Below are 12217 nucleotides of genomic sequence, written 5' to 3' on the forward strand. Positions count from 1 at the left end.
AATTTTCTTTGACCAAGTATCTGTGTAGTTTTCGCTAATTGATTATTTTAAACTAGAATAGTCATAAATTTGACAATTATAATTTTCATATTTTATTGAGGAAAAATAAGGATAGGTTTTGAAATGGGCAGAATTTTCCTAAAGGCTTGGGTGAACCTAGATCTATCTTTTTATCAAATTATTTGACTGACATGCCAGGGTAATGCCTAATGGCCCACTGAACTATTCTAAGTCCACTGAGGGACGTCCCCGTAGTTATTACACAGCCTGATATAGAATCAGGGTAATTTTCTCCTGAAAAATTACTCGTAAAATGTTCGCACTATCGACAGAACTCTAGAAAGAAATCAATACGTTTCTGGGTTCAGTCTGCTTCCAGTCGAAATCATTCTCCAATCATTTCCACTTGCTGTGACAGCCACAGACAATCTATTTAGACAATTAATGGCTATCTTTGCTTATCTTTGCAGTTTTGTGGAAACTGAAGCAGCAGGGAGGAATACGAGAGTGACAGGATCAAGGTGAAGGTCATTGCTCCAGGCTGGTTGAAACTGAAAGGACAATATGGCAGCAAATGAAGGTGGGTTGACTGATTGATTCGTATTCATCTATCTATCCAACCACTTATTTGCTCACTCATACACTCATTTATTTATTTATTTATTTATTTATTTATTTATTTATTTATTTATTTATTTATTTATTTATTTATTTTTTGGCATTGGAGAATGTTTTTTTTTTCATTCTGTAGGCAATTGGCTTTCATCTCGATATATATATCATTATAATAATAATCTAACTGAATTTTAAACACTTAATTTGAAATTAGATACGTAACTTTGTTACAATAGGAGATAAAAAAGACTTCTTCAACAAAAGTAAAAATGAGATGCTGATGCAATGGTTTTAATAACAAATTACGTAGAATAAACCTTTTTTGTGGAAATTGATCTAGAGCTCTTGTTATGTTAGAATTGATACCAAAACAAGTCTGGCGGGGAGAGGAATGTCCTGCCGGGTTCTCATGAAGAAAAGAAGAATACTCAGACTTGGGCTGGTGCTGTGAGACTCCAGACATTTAACTTGTATAATTTAAAAAGTCAACAACAGATTGCTTTGGCCTTTTAAACTTACAAGAGAATGTCCTGAAAAGGGAAAAAAGCATTCGTGGGTTTGTTAGAGGATTTTTATCCTATTGCAACCACCCTCTCTTTTTTGTCTGATAACTGATGCTGAACAAGAAATTGATTTGAATTGAGGGGAGGAAAAGTTGAATTATTTTATCATGTTGATGGTCCCTTTGAACTTAGGTGAGGTATATCTGTGGTAATATTTAACATTCCTGGTGCATGTTGTTGTTCATTTAGTCGCGTTTCAAGTGAAGTTGGGTCTACCTAGTTTTATACCACCTATCTCAACAGGCTATATTAGTATTTTTGGCTCAGATCTAGTTAACTCTCTGATGCCACACCCACCACCATTGTAGTAAAGGTAATCTGTTTGCCAATTAGATGTCTTACTGTGATGAGCTAATCATAATGAGATCACTTGCTGAGATTATCTGTACTTAGACTTCAGTGGAAACAAGGCTTGGGCCTAATTTTTCATGGAGTCTTGAGCTTTGAAGTTATCATTTAACAGCAGTAGGTGTTGTTGAAAAAGGTAGAAGAACAGCATAAGACTTAAAATGATGGTGTGGTATGAGTGCTTGGCACACTGAGATGAGGCAAAGGAAATTTGTATAGGATAGTGAAAAGATCTAGGGGGGAGAGAAGAAAGGGAGAAATGGATGGGTTGTCAGGCAGTGTGAGAAAGTGGATAGTTGAGGGAGGTGGGGGTGGGGAGGGCAGAGAGAAATTAAGGCACAAACAAATAGGAGGAACACCAGGGTGAGAAGCCAAAATCAAATGGAAAAAAAGATTATATCATATACCTTTTTAATTGATCACATTTGTTAATTTGGGATTTGCCTCTCATATTAACATTATTATTATTGCTCTTTCGGAGTGGAAAGATTGAGCACATGTCTCAATAGCATCGAACTAATCAATAGTCAGCATTACAACTGCTTTCAGAGGCAACTGTATTCGTGATTGTAGAAGCACGATTTTATATAATCTGGGAGAGCTACAGTACTGGAGACAATTATAATCTCTCTAATGTAACAAGCTTTAGAACAGCTGGATTTCCTGTATAACTCCCTACTCAATTTCCTGGTTCATAATTTACATTTTCAATACTCATGTTGTAAATCTCTGTTAGCTAGGCCCATAGTTTTTTTTTTTTTTCTCCCAACACTTAAAATTATTTAGCTGGGTAAAAGCAAATTTGAAATCAGCCAAAGACAGTTTGAATATTTTGATCATAATTTCATCAAGGTAACATTGATTTGGTGAAAGATAAATTTTTGACAGTAACCATAAAGACAGATTAAAAATAACAATAATAATAATAACTAATTTTAGCATTTTCTTATTGCAGCCACTCTGTTGTCCAGGCCTCTTAATTTGAATAACCGTATAAAAGTTATATACACTGACTGAGGTATTTGTTAAATTAAAGGGGTGAGATTTCTAAATTTTACAAGTTTGGATCCTTAACCATCAGTCTTTTTTACATTTCTGTCATTCACACACCGTTGGAGTAAGCAGTATCATTACATTAGGCTGTAAATATAGCTGATTCTGCTGCTGGCTACCATATTGAAAACACTGGTATGCAGTAACTTGGTCAGTTCTCTTGAAAAATTCAATGTGTAATTGACTGATAGTGTGTCAAGAGTATGAGGGTTTTCTGGTATACATGGCAAATTTACACTGGTGAACTGATACGAACAAGGAAAGCAACAAGGAGAGAACTATTTGGGTTTAGATTGTAAAAGAAACATTTGTCTGCATTGCGTCATGCAGAGATTTTGTATTTGGCCGAGAAATATATGAAAGAAATAATAATGATAATTTCATTTACTTTTCTATTATTTTTGAAATACGTATAATGGACCACATTCCAGGCCTGTAGTTGGTAGATCATATATTTACAACTGCAAACCTGCCTCCATACATCGTGATCTACAATCAGGAATCCATTACCTTAGAGAAATAAGTCCTCACTTGTATTACAATTCATACCTTCGAGATGATATATGAAGTAACACTCTTAAGAGAATATGCAGGGATGGGCTATATATATATAGTTACTCCACAAAATGCTGATGTTGATTCTTCATAGCACTTGGTGTTTGTATAAAACCTTGGAGGCACCTGATAGACAAATATATCCCACACCAAGATAGACATAGAGCATTCTAGGGTGTTAAATATACTACTAGTTAGTAGTATATGTAATATATTTCACAAACATGTATTAAGAAATGTGCCAACTAACAAAGGCAAGAATGGTAATTCCTCTCAGTGTGTTAGCTAATATAGACAGCTTGGAAGGATTGGGATGTGATATATAATAGATGTTATCAGTCAATAGATTACTAGTAAAGGGCAGTGTCTTTATTCCCTCCACACGTCTTATCACCTTAATGTGTTAAAAACATGGCACTTAAAAGATGAATTGAGACAAATGAGGTGTGTGCCTGGACCAGACATGCAGGGGTCAGTTTGTCACATGTCCAGGTCAGCTAGTAGATTGGATAAAAATGGGATCAGTCTTTCTGTGTCTGTCTGTCTGTCTGTCTGTCTTCCTGTGCCTAGGATACAGCAATAGGAAGCTTTGAAAAATGATTGGATTTTTGCCTTGTAAAATTTAAAGCTAAATCTCCAGATTTGTGTAAGAAATGTAAGGAAATATCAAAACTTACAAAATTGGCCAAACGTATTAGGGCAAATAAGAACTTCATTTGTGCAAAAATATTTCTGAAAAAGGAAAAGGCCAAAAGATCCAATGTTTCGTACATTTAAAAAAGCAACTGAACCCAGATAATAGATTTTTCTGAAGAGTTACCATTATGAAAATTTTATCTACCTGACCTAAAGGTCACTATGAAATTGTAAAATAAAGTTTCCATCACTCTTTATAATATCAAGAACCATGGGTAGTTTAACATCACTATATTGCATGTACATGCAGTAATTTATTTGCTTCTTGTCCTGTCATGCTGCAGGAATGTGTCAGCCCACAAGAGACAGAATCTTGACCACAGGGACTTGGCACAATCAGATCTCATAAGCATTACCACAGGGTACAGGGAAGGTCCTGACACACTTACTAGTATATATAAATACAATATGGTTTATGACTTGGATGTTGAGAGGTTATTTTACCACAGGATGTTGGGTCTTGACCACAGAATAGTTGAATAATGCTGCAGGATTTATTTGTAATGATGAACATGGATTGCTGTGTGGTTTTTCATGTATTTTAGAACAACACAAAACACAACACCAAAAGAATAATAATAATGATATTTAGATTGTGACTTGCTGAAGTTGCTGTACCAGATTTTGTGAGGAATAAAGCTTTTTGTAATTCAAATTCTGAAATGAATACAAAAAGTGACTTTGTTGTAATTTTCCTCTCCAATTTGTTGGAAAGTCAGTTAAATAATTGCAGAAAACATAGTTTTATTTTATTTTACAAGTACAAATCTGTCTCTCTTTGAGAGTAGGAGCTGTCATCTTTAAATCTTTTTTATATGAGACACTACTAATATATCTTTGCTTCATCTGTTTTAAAAAAGCAGACTGAAGCTCCGTGAGAAATGCATTCATCTGCCTAAATGGTTTTAGTCAATAGGGCAAGTCTTTATCAACTTCCTTCATCTCTTAGGCCTCCTTGTCTAAAATAGATCTTCAAAGGCAATCTCCCACATGGCACATCCTGGTTTCCAGCTATCCTCATTCCAGTTTTTGTGCTGTAATATGGGGGCCCCAGGAGAGGATGGTGATAATGATTTTTTTTTTTTTTACACCATCTCTTACTTTCAGTTGATAAATTCCTAGTAAAATATTATTTGTATGTTTGCATTGTTATAAATAAAGTGCCTTAAGGATTTGTTGTGTGTTTGATGAGATAAACTTAAAGTAAGAACAGTGGAGTCATGTTGCTGACATTTCTGCTGCTTTAAAATATGGTGGCACTGTGTATGTTGTATACAGGAATATGGTGGTGGTATATACCATTGCTATACATTTATCGCAGGTGTCCCGTGATTGTGTTAGGTGAGACGTAGTGGTAGCAACGCTGCACCATGGGAAGAAGCATTTGGTCCATTGACATGAATAATAGACATCTTTTACAAATGTGTTTTAAACAGAGAATCTCTGCTATGCGTATACTCTAATTTTTAGCAATATATGTGTTAAAGGGGTCACATTCTGTTGAGGCATTCTCGAAAATTGAAAACTCGAGCTGAAACCACAGAATGAATACCCATTCATTTTAACCACTTGGTGGTGTGAGGTTCTGGTGTACTGACCAGGTGCTGACCATAGCCTGGTGAAACATGCTTTTTTCTACATTAATTTTGTACATACATGCTATTCCTATGGTTACCAAACAATAACACGAGAGGCATGAAAAGCTCATGTCCAACTGATTCACACCCCTTTCTCCTTGAAAGAAAAATTGTAAGGATTGTTCATCTCGTAAAATTCTTACAGTAAAATAATATCTGAAAATGATGTAAAGATCCGAGGTGGATTGAAAAACAGTATCTCACTTCTTAACTTCTTGTCTTGAGTTAACTCCTTTTCCATAAGTTGTTTTAAGTTTAACAGCAACTTTTTAGTCCATTAATGAATTACCATTTTATGTTTACGATCTTTTCATTTTTTTTCTGGCATTTTGTATACCAACAACTGTAACTGGAAATATTTAAAAGGTCACTATCTGTTGAAGCAACTACTTATGCGAAAATGCAGCCCAACGCATGGCTGCCTAATATAAATTATTTTTATGTGTGTACTAGTACTTATTAGAGGAAGATATGGGTTCATTTATCCAAAAATATGTCTAAGTTTTCTTCTTTTTTTTTTCTTAATCTTACATTTATTTATTGTAATTATTGTAATTTATTGTAATTACTTAACTGAAAATTTTAAGAACAAAGTATTTATGTTGGTGTAACCATAATATTTTTAGTAAATCACCAAGTCCTTGTGATCTTTCAGAGGAAATTGTAATGACCCCATCCAAAAAGGGGAAGGCCACCAGAATAAAGATAGAGAGGAAGCGGAGGAAAGAGCTGGACCCCACCCAGATAGCTCATGAGGCTGGAGGGCAGCATAAAGGACTGGTGGTGGGAAAGGACATTGGTAAAAACAGTCTGCTTACAATTTCTTTTATCCATTTGATTTTTTCCTCCCTCTCTCTCACTCTCTCTCTCTCTCTCTCTCTCTCTCTCTCTCTCTCTCACACACACACACACACACACACACACACACACACACACACACACACACACACACACTCTTGACTGCACAGTGAAAGTTCTCAGTGGCTAACCTACTGCTGCTCCAGTATCACCTTCAACACTTGTTCCCTTGCCTAATGTGTTTACACAGAAGTAGAGAACAACACACAAGTTACATTGGCCACACACACACAGTACAGACTTCACAGCCACCCAACAAAGGAATCAAATCAGAACCTTCTTTGATGTCTTTATCTTGTTAGATAAAAATTATTAGGTTATCTTGTTGAAAATTGAGCAACGTAGCCTGCAGCACGATTTTGGAAAGAGAGATTGATTGCGGTTGATGTGCCCAAATAATCATTTACTTAATGCAGATGTTGGGTCTAGCTATGTTGACTACAGGTTGAATTTGATTCAATTTTTCAATGACATTTATCATTTCTCTATTCTAAATTATATTTTGATTATACTTACACACACACACACACACACTCACACACACCTCCCCCCCCCCCCTTCTGATATTGTTGACACATCTTTATGTAAAAGTTAAGGATCTACCCCATGATTATTTTTGGAACTTTCCAGGAGAAGACAAAGATGACGCATCACCACAGTTACAGCTAGAGTTCAAGTGTTGGTTAGAAGATGCCAAATCTGGACTGCACATACCAGTAAGTGATGATAGCATGACACCCCACCCTACAACCCCCTTCACCCCACCTCCACCACACCTCCCCTCCCACACAGCTAACATTGTCAATTCTCACAGCTTGCACAAGCCCATGGATAGACCCTTTCATCCCAGTTTATAGCCTCTAAGGGCATCTTAATCCAGTTCAGAATTTTAAATTTTGCCAATTTTGCATTTTGCTTCTCTCCCAGATGACCAAGAGCAACAGTTATAAGTCACTCATGCAACAAAACAAGGAATCTTTAAAGCCATTCCTGCCAGTTGGTGGTGGTGGGGTGGGGGTGGGGGTTACACAGAAATTTAGTCTCAAAGTTTCAGGTTAATCAGTAGCGAACAACAAAATAAGAATTGAGGGGAAGAATATCTCGGAGCCCAAAATTATCAAGAATCTTCAGATCATCAGCTGATAGCAATAAGAAGTTTAACTCAATTTAGATTGTAATAACAAGCAGTTTGCTTTGCATTGATAGCACAATTAACCTCTGTCACTTTGTTGACTGCGTCATTGCATGCAGTCTCCAGTTTGACTAGCTTTACAGTCACCTAAATCAATGTCTGAAATAAGGTACAGCTAATGAACATGTTGGGTTTTTAAGTCTTAATACATGCAGGAATGTCACTCACAAATCTCCTCCGTCATGTAGAAGGCTTATCAGACCACCTGATCCTCTCCCTCGGGGACTTTTAAAGCAGCAAACACTCTTTGCTTGGGACAAAGACATATTTTACAGACACTTGACCATTTAGGACAACATCAGTCATCATTCTTAGCACTTTGGTCATGGATTTTTGATGTACCAGGTAAAATATTAGCTTTTATTTATGTCAAAGTGATCCTTTGAATGTGGAATACTTATAGCACTGGATGGCATCAAAGCAATTTTTGTTTTGCAGTGTTTCCAGTGCCTTGTGATTTACTGCTCCCAGTTAGTGTGATTTATTTATATAAGATTTATTTATCACTTGAAAATTATGATTGGTTATGTAGAAAGCAAAGACTGTTAAGATCATAAAGCTAATCAAAGGCAGTTTATAATTTTTTGGCTAAGGTCTACATTTTAAAGCAATAATAACTCTTCGTTTCGGCCAAAAAATGAATTTTCCTGGAGTAAACAACAATTTTCCCATACTTACCAATTGTTAATGAATCCATTTTTACATTCAAAGTTAGTCCCTGTTTTTTTTCTAAAAAGTTTGGTTCTTTGTTAAAATCTCTGAAGAGATTTTAACAGAGTATAGACATCAATGGAGGTCACGTGGTCTAAAGACAAGTTCAGATATCAGAATAAAAGCTATAACTGATGTTTTTGTGGTAAAACAGAATATATTATATTTCTATGAGTTATTCACAAGGTTTTTATTGTGAAATATAGATCTCATACGAAGAGTTATTATCCCTTTAATTTTGTGACAAATTATGAGTGTGATGTGATAATGGTAGAAGCATCACTTTTGAAGATACTGTCAGACAATCATCTTGGAAGCCTTGAGAAAATTGTTGTGTAATTTCATAGCCTACAGCTGAGAGAAAAGTGTTGTTTTGTGGAGACCGATAGCATCGAACCACAGTGCTTTCTTTTCCTTGTTGTGTTACCAAACTTTGAGTGTATGGGTCTAGATAGGTTCACAATGAAGATGTTCAGTACCTGGTCACTTGGATTAAGTGGACACAGAATGGTCCAAGGTGGTCATTAAGCCATGACCGTTAGGTAAGAGAGTGACCGCCTGTGGACATTAAGGGCAGTTAATAGCTGAAGGTTCAGTTTGTGACATGTTGTTAATGCGGTGATTTTCAAAGTGATAACAGTCAAAGACTGTGATATAAATACAGGCCTGGATGTCAAGGTATGTGGTAATACTAAGAGCATTGTGAGGAATGGGATATATTTATGTCATTTTTAGGAGGTGGACCGATTAAGTGCTAGATATTGGAGATAGATTGTGTGTGAGAGAGGGAGGGATATGTCACATTTTGTTAACACCCCTCCCCCTTTCTCTCTCTCTCTCTGTCTCTCTCTCTCTCTCACACACACACACACAGAAGAGAGAGAGATGGTGGGGGGGAAGAGGCAATAATTTCTAGTTTTTACCCATCATTAAACAAATCTACATGTATGATATCAAAAATGTATGGTACATCATATAGTATGCTATTTTACATTCCTTGATTCCAGATTACAAGATTATAATTTGTGTCAGCATGTACTAGTACCACTGCAAAATCAATCTGACAACCATCACAAAATCACCGTTATTATATTTTTGCATTTGTACTTGTACTTCTAGCAAATAAGTCTTGATGTCGGTAGTTGAACCTTATTGTCTCCTTGCATGTACAAGGACATTAATTAACAAATGTAGTACTTGAAAGATAAGCCAGGGGAACATGCAGCTGGACCCAATATTTCTGTATCAGTTGGTGATGCACTTCTTAGCCAAGAAAAAGACTGTAGTTTTACTGATATTTGATGCTATATTGATGAAAGTTTTGCCGTTGTTTAGCAGTGGATCATTACGAGAGACAGATATTAGGTATTATTTTGCAGTTAAAGAAGGTAGACAAAGGCCTGTTTTCACACAGAGCAATACAGTTGAGAAATTGACAGCATTTGGACGGGCTATTACGACTGTGATATATACAGCTCAGTTTCACGATTCAGAACTAAAAGAATGAAATAATTATCAGTTTAATCCTTTATTTATGAGGTTATCCCTCTCTGTTCTCATTATGATGACCATTTAATGGTGTGGTATGTGCGTGAGTGCATGTGTATGTTAAAACTGGCGCTTCAAATTTTTTTTTTTTTTTTACATACTTATCCAATGTTATCTGTGCTAGAGTCATGGCTGCAGCATGTGTGCAGATGACTGAAGTTGGACTTGTTACTAGCTACTGAGTTACTTCAAAACAGAGTCACCTTTTTTACTTCAAACATAGCGGGGACATCTGCAAGAGAAGGACTTACATACAGGTCAGGTTTGAAGGAAGTCTTACTCTAATTTTTTCCTCTCAAAACTTATCCTACTGTTTTTGTCTGGCCAGTAAGGACCCTGTGTCTGTGGAGGCCTTATCATGCTCTGTCACAGTGACATGAACACAGTAGTCGTGATGAATGGGTCATAGCTTGCTATAACAAGTTAATTCCTCTTGCCATTAGCATATTGGTCACATCTGGATGACCAGTTGACTGGCCGCAGAGCTGGAGAGGGGCAGGTTTTTTTGTATTATTATTTTTATAGGATGGGACACGTAGGCAGGAAGATTTGAGTTTAGAGTATGTGTTTTAGATAAAAAAGGTAAGTTTGAAATACTAACTTCCTTATGGAATTAATGTGAGTGTGGTTTAGAATTTTTGAGTATTGTTGGATCTTGATTTTTCATAGGACAGTACGTTGGCTTCTTATAAGGCTTAGGAGATGGACATAACATTGCCTTGTAAGGACTCGGGCTTTTTTTTTTTTTTTTTTTTTTATTTCTTATTTTAATTTTTTCTATTCTTACAGTTTAAATGTGAGAAGACAGACTTATTTTATAGTGGTAGTTAATGACGTGTTTAAGAAATTACAATAATGTCTTCCTTACTTATACATCTTAATCACATAAAAGGGGGTTACTTAGGCATTTTTATTGCTTCCAAAATAGTCTGTATTTGCATACTCAGATGCAGAGAAACTTTGAATTTTAAGAATTGAGGAAACTGTTATTTGATGAGAGGCGTAATTGTGCATGGTCAGTGGACAAGACTTTGAAAGCCAGAGTCACTGAAGAACTTCAGTTGAAAGATGGTTTTAACTTCAGTACTTCACTTTAAAACTTACGAATTTTGTTGTCCTTTTAATCTGGATTGAAAGTGTAATATTAACCTGAAATGACAACTGTCTGTTAAAAAGTTGTTGAGCCATTTCTTTGTTTTTAAGAAAGTCGCCCAGTATCCTCAGACAGGTGGAATACAACTGATTTAATCTGCATCAAAATAGGCCGAGTTTTTCAGTCTTAATGTTAATAAGATCAACATTTGGTTCAAGTTCCTTCATGAAACCAGTTTTGTGTGCATACTCATTCCCTGCACACACGCATTGTTTTTTGGCCAGATGCAAAAGTACACTAAATTATATTAATATATACATGTATATACTGATGTCCTATAATAGCAAGCTATGTTTCGTGCCAAAGTAACATATATCTTTGAAATCAGAAAGTCGTGTCAGTGTGACACAGCTGCTGAGAGCAGCTGGCTGCTGCATAGGACATGGGAAAGAGGTGATATTCCCTTTACCAGGTTACACAGACATGTTGTAACTAAACATACTGTGACTGGCTACTTCATGTGGGTTCATACAGTATAGCCAAAATGGGAAATTATTGTGTAATATTGGTCTCCTTGCACCACCATAGGCCAGGGTGTCAGACTATGTTATAACCTAGACTATTATCAGCCAAGTATCTTTCTCTGTATGGTATGTCATTAAATTTATGCACATTATTCAGTTGGAATATTCTGCCACGAAAACGGGTATCCACGTTAGGTGAACAAGTAAGCTTAATTAGATTTTTTTTTTCTTCATCTCACTTGAAGAATAAATTTCCAAAACAAAACTCTGAAAACAAAGAAAAAAAAAAAAAACATCTTAAGCAAACTTTGTGTTTGGTTGGTATCCAACAGTTCCTTTTTCTTTATTTAGTAAACTGACATTTCAAACTAAGTGCCCAAGAAACAGTGCTAATTTCCCCTTGCTGTGGGACATAAAAATTAAACATTAAATCTTTGATGTCTGTCTGGTTTCCACAGCAACCATAGAGTTACGTGGTTAAGGTCTCACAAGTTTGTACCAGGGCGGGGTATAGTGTAACTTTGGTCTAAGTCAAGATGGAACAAATTTAGTGTGTGTTTAAACATTTGTACTTTCAAGAGTTCGCTGCAGTTGGCACATGAAATTAAAAAAGAAAAAGATATGCCTGGGCCCACCTCCCCTCCCAGGTCATCATGTTTATGTAAAGTAAAAACCGGTTGGCATAAACACGACTTGTTTTATAAGAAACAAAAAAAGGCTGATTTTGTTGTGGCATGGTCAAATTAATACAACATGTTCTGCCTCTTAAACTGATGTAATTGTGGATCAACAGAAAGTCTCACTTGCTGAGAAAATAGATTGAA

At 35.9% G+C, this 12217-nt stretch overlaps 1 protein-coding gene across 6 annotated transcripts in view; it reads left to right on the top strand.

Annotated features, from left to right (window-relative positions):
- The window catches only part of LOC106152015 (uncharacterized), a 32769-nt gene that overhangs the window by 8904 nt on the left and 11648 nt on the right, over positions 1-12217 (top strand). For 5 of the 6 annotated variants that reach the window (XM_087016797.1, XM_087016799.1, XM_087016800.1 and 2 more), the window contains exons 2-4: positions 471-580; positions 6123-6266; positions 6956-7041. In XM_087016797.1, the coding sequence (XP_086872923.1) occupies positions 565-580; positions 6123-6266; positions 6956-7041 (246 nt within the window). In that variant the 5' untranslated portion in view covers positions 471-564. Of the gene's footprint in view, positions 1-470; positions 581-6122; positions 6267-6955; positions 7042-7661; positions 7863-12217 lie in introns of those variants that run through there. The other variant, XM_087016802.1, reaches the window with a different exon arrangement.

The sequence above is a fragment of the Lingula anatina genome, chromosome 7 (genome assembly GCF_051362555.1).
Source record: "Lingula anatina isolate TDL-2025a chromosome 7, LinAna3.0, whole genome shotgun sequence".
Lineage (NCBI taxonomy): Eukaryota > Metazoa > Brachiopoda > Lingulata > Lingulida > Lingulidae > Lingula > Lingula anatina.